At 46.7% G+C, this 12,323-nt stretch overlaps 1 protein-coding gene across 1 annotated transcript in view; it reads left to right on the top strand.

Moving 5' to 3' along the window:
* The window catches only part of LOC121692764 (supervillin-like), a 67,636-nt gene that overhangs the window by 24,856 nt on the left and 30,457 nt on the right, over positions 1-12,323 (top strand). The window contains 7 exon segments of the mRNA XM_042071640.1: positions 859-1,132; positions 2,934-3,011; positions 4,497-4,670; positions 6,054-6,482; positions 6,633-6,822; positions 9,091-10,234; positions 11,914-12,049. Of these exon segments, the coding sequence (XP_041927574.1) occupies positions 859-1,132; positions 2,934-3,011; positions 4,497-4,670; positions 6,054-6,482; positions 6,633-6,822; positions 9,091-10,234; positions 11,914-12,049 (2,425 nt within the window).

Here is a 12,323-nt window from a genome sequence, read left to right as displayed (position 1 = left end):
TCGTTGTATGTTACCATCAACAATAGCTTTGGAAACACTGTTCCCATACAGTCATGTTAATAAAGCAACTTTGAATTGTAAATGGTGAGAGAGAGAGAAAGAGAGAGAGGTGAGGGGAGGGGAGTGATTGTTGCATGTTGATTGTGAGGCAGCATGTTGTGATCTGTGTGAATCCTGTGCTCTACCATGGCGCCCTCTGCTGGTGAAGTTGTGACTGTGCAACGGCCGGCCTGGCACCCTCTGCCTCCACACACACACACACACATACGTGTACCCTGCCCCTCACTCAGTGCAGCCTAGTGTGTGTGTGTGTGTGTGTGTGTGTGGAAATTGACTGCTCCTTTGACTCTTAGATGGATATGTGCTACACCTCAAATCTGCTGAAAGAAAACAAGCCCTGTATGTTGATTTATTTTAAGTCCCTTTGGATGAACGTGTCAGCTAAATAACTAAAAGTAAATGTAATGTCTTCAACCGCTGTTATTACAAATGTAACATTAATGCCCTAATCATTCATAGATTGGGCCATGCACATAAAATGTCTGTTTGTGGACTACAGAAAAGGCTAACTAAATAAACTAAAGGCTAACTAATTAAACTAAAGGCTAACTAAAGCTAAAGGCTAACTAATTTAACCTAAAGGCTAACTTATTTGCAAAGTTCTGCTCTGTTTCAGCTGCAGTTGGCAGTCTGTTCGTCTGGAAAGAAACTCTTAGAGCAATGTGTGGATCCTGCCATGATCTTTTACCCAAATAAAGAATTAAAGGATGTGTGTGTGTGTGTGTGTGTGTGTGTGTGTGTGTGTGTGTGTGTGTGTGTGTGTGTGTGTGTGTGTGTGTATCCATGTGTTTGTGTTAGCCTACAAGCTGCTGCTTCAGCTCATGGTTCGACCTCGAAGGAACAAGAGAAAGAGGCTCTGCCCAGAGAGGTGGTGCCTAGTGAGGAAGAGGCGGGACCAGATGCGGAAGAGGCGGGGCCAGATGAGCCTGACATATCGACTCTCAGCCTTGCTGAGAAGATGGCGCTGTTCAACCGCATATCACAGGCTGGAGCCCGCCCCCCTGATGCCAAAGCCCGCCGTGGACAAGCCCGCTTCCAGACTCAGCCAATCACACAAGAGGAGGTGCTAAAGGTGAGATGATGATGATGATGATGATGATGATACTACTTTTTTCAAAGGAGGAACACACACACACACACACACAGACCAGTGGCGATTGCTGCTCTTTGGAATAGGGGAAGCGCTGATAAAAATGGTCAATTATTAAATTAATATTATTAAGGTGCTATATTGTTCTTTGAGGGCAAAAATGATCCCAAAACCCAGAGTAGACCAAACAGTATACGTTAGAGTTCTGAGACATGGGAGCTGGCTTTCACAAGTTCACTTTGGGGAGAGTTTAAATAGGCTATTTGGTAGCCTACTAGAGTTATTTCTCTGTGACTATTCTGTATGTTCATCTGCCTTCTCTGTTTTGTTTTGAATCTCCCCTGGAAGTGAAGACTATCAAATGACTTTTAAAATTCAAGTAAACATTAGCATAATGTAGCCAGGCTACACAGTTATAACGTTAGCAAGCTATCTGGCTACAACGTAGCCTAAATACACAACTGAAACAAAAGCAAGTCACAAACTCTAACTCCACATTACGGTTTTATTTACAGTAGGATATGTACTAAAACAAATAGAAAGCTACTGTGTTGCTCTCAAATATATGAGAATTTGAGCTGCAACTTGCCTTGCCCCTCGACTTTACCTGCTAACGTTAACACATCCCTGAACTTGAAACCTGTCTTCCTGTCCGATCGCAACATTATGCTGTCAATCAAAAAGAGTCCAGCCACTATGACGTTTCCTCCAATCATCATACAGAAGCTTGGCGTCCGGGCCATCCCACTGCCTCATTCACTCTCAGAGACGCCGGGCTTCCCTGGAAATGATGAACATGTAGCTTTTCTGCACTAAGATCAGCCCACTTTATAGTGCTATTGAAAGTCCAGTGAAGCCGAGCGTCTATGGGGTTTTTGATGGATTGTGTCGTCACAACAATGTGGTAGGGGTGCGAAATCACGATAGATGACCGGCAAAACCTTATTGCTGAACGAACTAGCCATGACGATGAACATGTTTTCAGCATGTTCTAGTTGGAATAGTAGGCTAGAAGCTAATATAATAGTGTTATTTGATGCGATTTTCCGTGATATTTTAGAGGAGGCTGAGCTTCCCCTGTGGTCTTAGAGCAATCTCCTCTGACACACACACAACCTGGTTGACGCCAAACTTCTTCTCAAATCTCAGTTGAGATTGAAGCAGGGTCTTCTTTGACTTCCAACTTCCAGCAAAGTCGTCAGTCAATTAAGTCGTGAAATTAAGCTTAAATTTAATTAAACTCTTACCAAATTAAGATTTAATTGGTGTATTGAACTCTCACTAAATTAACATTAAATTGGTGTATTAAATTCTTACCAAATTAATCTTAAAATGGTGCATTAAACTCTTACCAAATTAAGCTTAAATTGGTGCAGTAAATCATGACATTTTCAAAATACACATCCATATCTGTTTAATGCGGTCACCATCAGCACAGCCATTGGTTGTGCTGAACACTCTGCTCTATCTGTCATCATATAAAGCCCGCCCCATGCTGAATAAGCGATTGTGATTGGATCCTGGGTTTTTGGTGATTTGGAAAGGGGCATCAATGGAATTCTTTCCAGATGGACCTGCATAGCATTCAAATTCACCCAGGCTAACACACATGCTCGCAAACCCATAGACACACCCTCATCTCTATGCACATGCACATGCGCACACACACACACACACACACACACACACAGGCCTGTATTGTAGACATAGAGAGTGAGAGAACTCTGAGAGTTGGCTCTCTCTACTTCCTGTTCCATGAGTGACTCCATCCTATCCCTAACAGGAACTAGAGCAGGAAGTCCCACCCACTGCTGTCACAGAGCCCACCCCTGTAACTCTAGAGCAACCACAGGGAGAGCAAGTAAGAGCCCTTGCTCATGGTGCCAACCTGCAGCTTCCGATTGGACGACAGATCAGAAAGCGCATGAACGGGTGTTCTGATTGGCTGAAGCAGTCTGATTGGTCCAGGCTGTGTGCTGCTCATTAACTGCTCTTGTGACATTCTGACATGTGCATCCTGTGATGAGGGCAACGTAGGGTTGTGGTTACCACAGTCGTTGGAAAACGTGTGTGTGTGTGTGTGTGTGTGTGTGTGTGTGTGTGTGTGTGAGAGAGAGAGTAGAGCTTAGAGAATGAGAGGATAGACCAACAGCACCGTGACTGAACTGGGTCACCTTTGTGTGTGTGGTTGTTTGTGTGTGTGTGTGGTTGACACTGGGCATCTCTCATGGCATGCGTGTGTTGGAGCAGTTGCTTCTAGCTTTTTAAGATCAGTAACTGTCTGAGCATCTTTCTTCAAATCCAGACCTAACTAGATGTGACTTATCAGGGTTATACACACACACACACACACACACACACACACACACACACACACACACACACAGACACAGAACTGGAGACGCATTCATTTTTCAGTGCATGAGTGTTTCCTGTGATCAGCAGTCTGAATGGTACAGAGTAAACAGTAACATTATTTTATCGGAGTCATAGAAAGAAGCTGTGTGTGTCTGTGTCTTAAAGTGTGTGTGTGTGTCTGGATGTGTGTGTCTGTCTGTGTGTGTCTGAAAGTCTGTGTATGTCTGAATGTCTGTGTGTGTGTGTGTCTGCATGTGTGTGTGTATATGACTGTACATCTGTGTGTGTGTAGTGCATTTGCATGTGCCTGTGTATAACAGATGAATGTAATCAGGGCATGAAATCAGATATGTGATGTGCTGAATGTGTGTGCTGAATGTGTGTGTTTCCGTGTGTGTGTGTGCTGAATATGTGTGTTTCCATGTGTGTGTCTCATGGCCCTGTTTTAGTGTGTGTGTGTGTGTGTGTGTGTGTGTGCATCCATGTTTTTCTTATTTGTTCCCCCAGTGGTCTGTTGCTTGTGTGTATGTCTATATGTGTGTCAGTGTGTGTGTGTATGTCAGCGTGTGTTTGTTTGTGTGTGTATGTCAGCGTGTGTATCAATATGTGGATATGTGTGTGTGTCTGTGTATATGTCAGCACGTGTGAGTGTGTGTGTGTGTGTGTGTGTGTGTATGTATGAGGAGGTGATATTGATATTTCTAAATGTCCTTAATGTCCTGCTGGTTTCTCCATCCCATGCCCCCCTCTCTCTCCTTTTCTCTCCCTCCTTCTGCCCCCCCTCTCTCCTTCTCTCTCTCCCCCTCCCTCCCTCCCTCTCTTTCCCTCCCTCTCTCTCTTCCTCCCTTTTTCTCTTTTCTTCCCTCTCTCTCCTACCCTCTCTCTCTCCCTCTCTCTCTTCCTCCTTCTCTCTCCCCCTCTCTCGCTCTCCCTCCTTCTCTCTCTTCCTGCCTCCTTCTCTCTCTTTCTCTCTCTTATGTCTATCTAGATCAAGCTAGAGCCTCTTTCAGCATCTCTGGTGCGCTCTGTTGCCGTGGCGAGCTCCCAGGCTTCTGTTGCCACGGTGCCCGCTGCATCCACAGCGACTGCTGGCGATGCCCACCTGGAGAAGCCACCACTGCCGCTGCACAGCCCGCCCCCTCAGCCATCACCCAATGAGAGAGTAAGATAGACTTCTTAAAAAAGAGTATTTTAACATTTTCTTTTGAATATTTAAGAAGTATAGAAATATATCCCCCCCGCCCCCATATGTTTTATTTGCTGCATATATGAGTTTACGCAACCCTGTTACCAATTACCAACCCTGTTACCAATTACCAACCCTGTTACCAATTCAAAAGAGTGAAAAAAGTATGTAAATTATGTTAAATTATACAAATAAATTCATTTTTACAATGTCACTCAACATCTTTAAACAAAAAACCCTGTTAAAGGAAAATGAACTCGGTGAGTTGCACAGTTTTGAAAACAAACGTTAAGGGTTGTTTTAGGACATGTTTGAGTAGCCTACAGTATGCCCATTGCCAGCCACCCTGAGAGGTGAAAAGGCGATTCAAAACGAGTCAGAAAAGTCGAGACAGGACCAATCGTCAAAATGTCGGTGTTCACCACTCTAGTTCATCCAAAACAAACCAGAAAAGGGCCTTAAAGTGCTAAAAACCGGAATTTTCCTTTAACTATAATAATAACCCTATCACTCTAATTACAGTAACAGGGTTGCGAATCCTATTATATAGCCTTTCCCTCAAGAATAGAAGCTAGCTGTGAAATGTAGCTATTATACCAAGGTCAAGTACCAATGAGGTTTTACAAATACAGAAAATAAAAATTGTAATTATTCAACATTATTCCTAAAATATGAGTAACAGTGTTTCAAACAAGTTTGAAAATATATAAAAAATCCAAAAGGGCACTCACCTTTGGTCTAACAATGGTTTTTGAAAATGGTTTGATGATGTTATTTCCTGTGTCCAATATGACATAATATTTGAACCCTTTGTCTGCCAGGCAAAAATAGTTTGGGTAACAGTGCTGCATGCATATTCGTGGACACAATTTTATGATATATTTAATAGAATTCAAAATAATTTTATAATCAAACAAATTATTTTTATAGATACATTTCTTCAAAATACTGCAAAAGACAATGGATGAAAGATAGACTTATTTTAGATCCCCAGGTGGCAGGGACAGGATTTTAAATATATTTTAAATATCAGAGGGGGACAGAAAATGTCTTCTAATCTTTGTTGAGGAGAATACGTATCTGGACTATGTTGTTTTCATTGTAGCTAAAGATATATCTGGACTGTGTTGTTTTTATTGTAGCTAAAGATATATCTGGACTGTGTTGTTTTCATTGTAGCTAAAGATATATCTGGACTGTGTTGTTTTCATTGTAGCTAAAGATATATCTGGACTATGTTGTTTTCATTGTAGCTAAAGATATATCTGGACTATGTTGTTTTCATTGTAGCTAAAGATATGTGGGGATTCTGTTGTTTTTGTAATTGAGACTGAAATGTGATTTGTTTTAATTCCACAGCCCTATGAGAGAGGAGGAGTCAGATACTTCAGTCTGACTGACAGCGCTGACCACCAATCCCCACCGCCCTCAGACCACGCCCACCAATCAGGGCCCAGCAGAGTCGGGCAGCCCCAGCCCTCGGCCAATGGGCAGTGGCGGGGTGGAGCCGGGGAGGAGGGAGGATGGAGGTCCAAGCAGCCGCTGCTGGAGGGAGAAGAGCCGGGCGCACACACTCGTCCTGCTCCTCACACACACACGCACACACACACACACCCTGCCTCTCTGTCAGCCAGTAAGACAGAGCAGGAACGGGAGCTGCAAGTCCAGAGGGAGAGAGAAAGGGAGGAGGAAAGAGAGCGAGAGAGAGAGTGGGAGAGAAAGAGAGGACTGGACAGAGAGAAAGAGCGAGAGAGGGAGCTACAGAGGGAAGCCAGAGAGCAAGAGAGGGAGAGAGAGAAGGAACAAGAGCTTGCCAGGGAGAGAGAGAGGGAGAGAGAGAAGGAACAAGAGCTTGCCAGGGAGAGAGAGAGGGAGAGAGAGAAGGAACAAGAGCTTGCCAGGGAGAGAGAGAGGGGGAGAGAGAGGGAACAAGAGCTTGCCAGGGAGAGAGAGAGGGAACAAGAGCGAGCGAGGGAAAGAGAGAGAGAACGTGAACAAGAGAAGGAACGGGTGAGGGAGAACAGCGCAGTGTCAGAGCCACAGACACACACACACTCTCACCCTCACACACACACACACAGAGTCCAGCACGCGGACCGAGAGCCCAGCGACAGACACACTGGAGCAGGTAAGGATGAGCGAGAGGCATTTGGAAAGGATGAGTGTTCCTGCCTGTGGGGATCGCCTGCGATTGTGTGTGTGTGTCTGTCCAATTGTGTGCTTATATGTGTGTGTGTGTGTGCGCCTGCGATTGTGTGTGTGTGTCTGTGTATGTCCAATTGTGTGCTTATATGCATGTGTGTGTGTGTGCGCGCCTGGGAGTGTGTGTGAGTAGTGTACATGCGTGTGTACATATATATATATATATATATATATATATATATATATATATATATATATATATATATATGTATATGTGTGTGTGTGTGTGTGTGTTGAGGTACAGTACATATGTATATATGTGTGTGTGTGTTGAGGTACAGTACATATGTATATATGTGTGTGTGTGCGTGTGTTGGGGTACATATGTGTGTGTGTGTGTGTGTGTTGGGGTACATATATGTGTGTGTGTGCGTGTGTTGGTGTTCTTATTGTCTGATCACTGGGCTTATATGTGTGTGTGTGTTAGGGTACATATATATATATGTGTGTGCTGGTGTTGTCTGATCACTGGGCTTATATGTGTGTGTTGGGGTACATATATGTGTGTGTGTGTGTGCTGGTATTGTCTGATCACTGGGCTTCTGGGCTTCGTGTCACACACGACTGCCCGTCCCTCCAGCCGGCTTCCCTTCAGCAGTGCCCGCCCCTGACTGGCTGCTGATTGGCTCAGAGCTGCTCTAGCCGGCTTGTGATTGGCAGAACCCAGCTTGGCCTAACAGTGTGCCGGTGCTGCATCTCATTAGCATCCATTAGCATACATTACCAAGCAGCCCCAGCGTCACCCAGCATCTGCCTTTGTGTGGGGCACACATGCTCTGGCTCAGCACTCTGGATCCACACCACACCAGGGATATGTCTCCAAGTCTGCTGCTGTTGGGAGAATAGCAGGGTTAGTGTGTGTGTCTGTGTGTGTGTGTGTGTGTGTGTTTGTGTGATTAGATGTGCATGACTGTATGTGCGTGTGTTAGCGTACATGTGTTTCATTCTTTATGTGCTTCATTGATGCACATGCAGATTCTCTTTCTCTGATGCACACAAGGATTCTGATGCACACAAAGATTCTGATGCACACAAAGATTCTGATGCACACAAGGATTCTGATGCACACAAAGATTCTGATGCACACACAGATTCTGCATTCTCTCTCTCTCTGTTTGTCCGTTTTCCGCTGTGATGTATGAGAGACACACACACACACACACACACACACACACACAGACAGAGGGAGAGCAATGGACAGAGCGATGTACCGTGTGTGTGTGCGTGCGTGTGCGTGCGTGCATGTGTGCGTGTGTGCGTGTGTGCGCGTGTGTGCGTGTGTGCGTGCGTGCGTGCGTGCGTGCCTGTGCGCCTGTGCCTGTGCCTATGGGCAGAGCGATGTACCTCTCTGTGTGTGTGTGTGTGTGTGTATGGGCAGAGCAATGTACCTCTCTGTGTGTGTGTGTGTGTGTGTATGGGCTGAGTGATGTACAGTACCTCTGTGTGTGTGTGTGTGTGTATGGGCTGAGTGATGTACAGTACCTCTGTGTGTGTGTGTGTGTATGGGCTGAGTGATGTACAGTACCTCTGTGTGTCTATGGGCAGGTAATGTGTATGTTTGTCTGTACATTTGATTGTGTACTTGTGTGGAGACGACCGACAGACAGATGCAGACACACACACACACACACAAACACACACACACACACACACACACACACACACACACACACACACACAGATGCAGACACACACGCACACACACACATACACAGACATACACGCACACACAGACACACACATGCACACACTCACAGACACACACACATAGCCAGTCTTGTGTGCCTGCACCAACTCATTTATTCTCCCTTTCATTTTGTAGGTCATCCACACACACACACACACACACACACACACACACACTTTTACACACCCTGTCTCTCACAAGCATACACACACACACACATACAGAGTAATATAGTCTTACTCAATCTCTCTCGCTCTTTCACCCACACACACACACACACAGGCTTAATCAATCTCTCTTGCTGGCTCTCACTCACAAAACACAGACGTAGACTCAATCTCTTGTTCACACACTCACACACACACACACATACACACACACGCACACACACACAAACTTGCGCTCTCATAAACACAAACATCCTTTCACCAGCACAGGAAATGTGTAAATATCATGACGTTGTAGACCTTGTGATATGATTGTTTGTGTGTGTGTGTGTGTTCACAGATGTGCTGCAGCCGAGCCCTTCAGGGAGGCCAGTGGCAGCGACGGCTCCTTACCTGCAGCAAAGCCCTCCGTACACACACCCTTACACACCTGCCTCACCTGCCACCCAGCCCTGCACACACATACACCCTTACACACCTGCCTCACCTCCCACCCAACCCTGCACACACACACACCCTTACACACCTGCCTCACCTCATACCCAGCCCTGCACACACACACACCCTTACACACCTGCCTCACCTGCCACCCAGCCCTGCACACACACACACCCTTACACACCTGCCTCACCTGCCACCCAGCCCTGCACACACACACAGCCGCAAGCCCAGCCATACGTACACGGCCAACCTTATGTGCAGACACACACACACACCCCCAGCCAGCCCCAGAGCCAGCCTTACATAGACACACACACACCCCCCCAGACACAGCCCAGGCCTACAGCACACCCCCACACACTCGTCCCTCCTTTGCCCAAACCACAGACCTACCTACAGGCTCAGTCCCAGCCTTATAGCCCCCCACCGCCACACACACACACACTCGCACTCACACACACACACACACACACTCCGCAGTATGCACTCTCACACACACCCGTGAGGCAGTCCTACGGACCGGCACAGTCCACGCCTCTTACCCCCCCTTACACGCCGCCTCAAACGCAGGCACCCCCACCCCCCTACCCCAAACCACAAGCTCCTCTGTACTCACTACTGCCCCAAGTGCCCCAGCCACAACTGCCCCAGCCTCAATTGTCCCAGCCCCAATTGCCCCCGGCCCAGACTCAGCCCCCTCCGCCCACTTACCCTAAACCACAGGCCCCGCAATACGGCCAACTGCCACCGGCCCAAACCCTGCCCCCACCCCCCACCTACCCCAAACCAGTGCCCCCTGCTGGGTATCCTCAGCCGCCCCCAGCCCAGCCCCCAGTTGCCCCCAAGCAGCCCCCGGCGCCCCAGCCCAAGCCCCAGTCCTACGTGCTGCCACCCCCAGAGGACCTCCAGGGTGCCCCAGGGCCCAGCCAGGTGAGCCCCAAGCAGGCCAGGATCGCCGCCACACAGGCCCCCCCTCCACCCAGCACCAGGGTCCCACAGCCTGCGTCTGCTGAGGACATGAGCGCCTTATCCATCAAGGAGAGGTGAGCGCTGGGCCAGAGTGTGTGTGTGTGTGTGTGTGTGTGTGTGTAAGTAGGACGCTGCTGCCGCTTTGCTGAGCTAAAGGAGCTATTCTTAAACTCGGGGGTTGAAATCTCAGCCATCAGATGGGGACAGACACAGGCAGAGGAGGGACAGTGTGTGTGTGTATGGGTGGGCTGGTGGGTGTAGGTGCGTGTGGGTGGGGGTTTGTGTGTGGGTGGGTGGGTGTTAGGGGTGCAAGTAACAGCTATTTTTATTGTTGAGTAATGAGTCTTGTTTGTTTTAATCTTTTAGTTGTTTGGTCTATAAGATGTTTGAAAATGTTGAGATACTGTTGATCATTATTTCCCAAAGCCTAAGATGACATCCTCAAAAACCTTGTTTTGTCCCCACGCCAAAGATATTCATAAATATCTTGTTTTGTCCCCCACGCCAACGATATTAATAACTGAGTAGATGTGATTTCCTTCATTCTGGTGCATTCTGGTGTAACAGGTGGCCTACTGGAGAAGGGCGATAGCTATTTTCATTCACATTACGTCTTGTCTGCACAAGCGAACCTGGCTGAGCTGAGTATTCTTTGCAGAGTGACAGAAATTGTGCTGCGTTTGGGTTAAACCACGGCATAGCCTCGGCCTACTGACTATTCATTGGGTTAAACCAAGGCATAGCCTCGGCCTACTGACTATTCATTGGGTTAAACCACGGCATAGCCTCGGCCTACTGACTATTCATTGGGTTAAACCACAGTATACTGTAGCCTCGGCCTACTGACTATTCATTGCTATTGACTGAAGTAGGCCTATCCCACTTTACCCCCTAATAGATGGATGTCACGCATAAGCCAATATGCTTAGCCTTATTAGCCCTTATTTACAATCAAGATACAACATAGGGTAAACTAACCATAGCTACAGGATAGGGTAACATACATAGGGTACACTAGCCATAAATAGGGTAAACTAGCCATAGCAACAGGATAGGGTAACCTAGCCATAGCTACAGGATAGAGTAACCTAGCCATAGCTACAGGATAGGATAACCTAGGATAGGGTAAACTAGCCATACATAGGGTACACTAGCCATAAATAGGGTAAACTAGCCATAGCTACAGGATAGAGTAACCTAGCCATAGCTACAGGATAGGGTAACCTAGCCATAGCTACAGGATATAGTAACCTAGCCATAGCTACAGGATAGGGTAACTAAGCTAACTGTGCTCTGCGTTTGTTCTCTGCGCTTGTGGGTGTGATCATTTTGGTAAAAACATGGCATGGATCATTACTGATTTGGGTATTTTCCTAATAAAGTAAGTGCAATGGATTCAGTATGGAAGCGCACATGAAAGACACAGTGAATAGATTGATACAGTGATGTCGACATGGTAAAAGTGTGTGTGTGTGTGTGGGGGGGGGAGAGAATGGTGTGTATTGGGATGGGGTGTGTATGGTGTGTGTGTGTGAGGGAGAGAATGGTGTGTATTTGTGTGTGTGTGTGGGGGAGTGTTTTCTTTCAAATTATTGCTGTCTGATTAATTGATTCTAGTACATAAGAGTGACATTGTGGTGTGTGTGTCCATGTGTGTGTGGAGGGGGGGGGTTGATAATGTTGGTTATACATTATTACTTTGAAGAGAAGGTCATAGGTCCTGTGTGTGTGTGTGTTTGTGTGTCTCTGCCAGGTTGGCTCTCCTGAAGAAGAGTGGTGAGGAGGATTGGAAGAACAGAATCAATAAGAAACAGGAAGTTGCTCAGGAAGTGGTATCTGCTAGCGACGGCAATGCCCAAATATGGCAGGAGCAAGGCTCCAGGAAGAAGGTGAGAACTCATTGCCTGGCGCTAACTGTTGATAGCACAGATTGCCACTTCGGGCTCTACCTCATGGCCTGTGTGTGTTCTAATTCTAAGTTGAGTGATTTCTAATATTTTAACCACTGGCCTGCTGCCTACTACTGCTGCTACGTGAGAGGGTGTGTGTGTGTGAGAGAAATCTTCTCTCTCTCTCTCTCCCTCTCTCTCTCTCTCTCTCTTTCTCTATTTCTATTTCTCTCTTTCTCTCTCTCTCTCTCTCTCATCTCTTCCCCATTTTCCA

This window comes from Alosa sapidissima, chromosome 19 (genome assembly GCF_018492685.1).
Source record: "Alosa sapidissima isolate fAloSap1 chromosome 19, fAloSap1.pri, whole genome shotgun sequence".
Classification (NCBI taxonomy): domain Eukaryota; kingdom Metazoa; phylum Chordata; class Actinopteri; order Clupeiformes; family Clupeidae; genus Alosa; species Alosa sapidissima.
The sequence above is the reverse complement of the archived record's forward strand: the minus strand, read 5'-3'. Positions and strand labels throughout refer to the sequence as shown.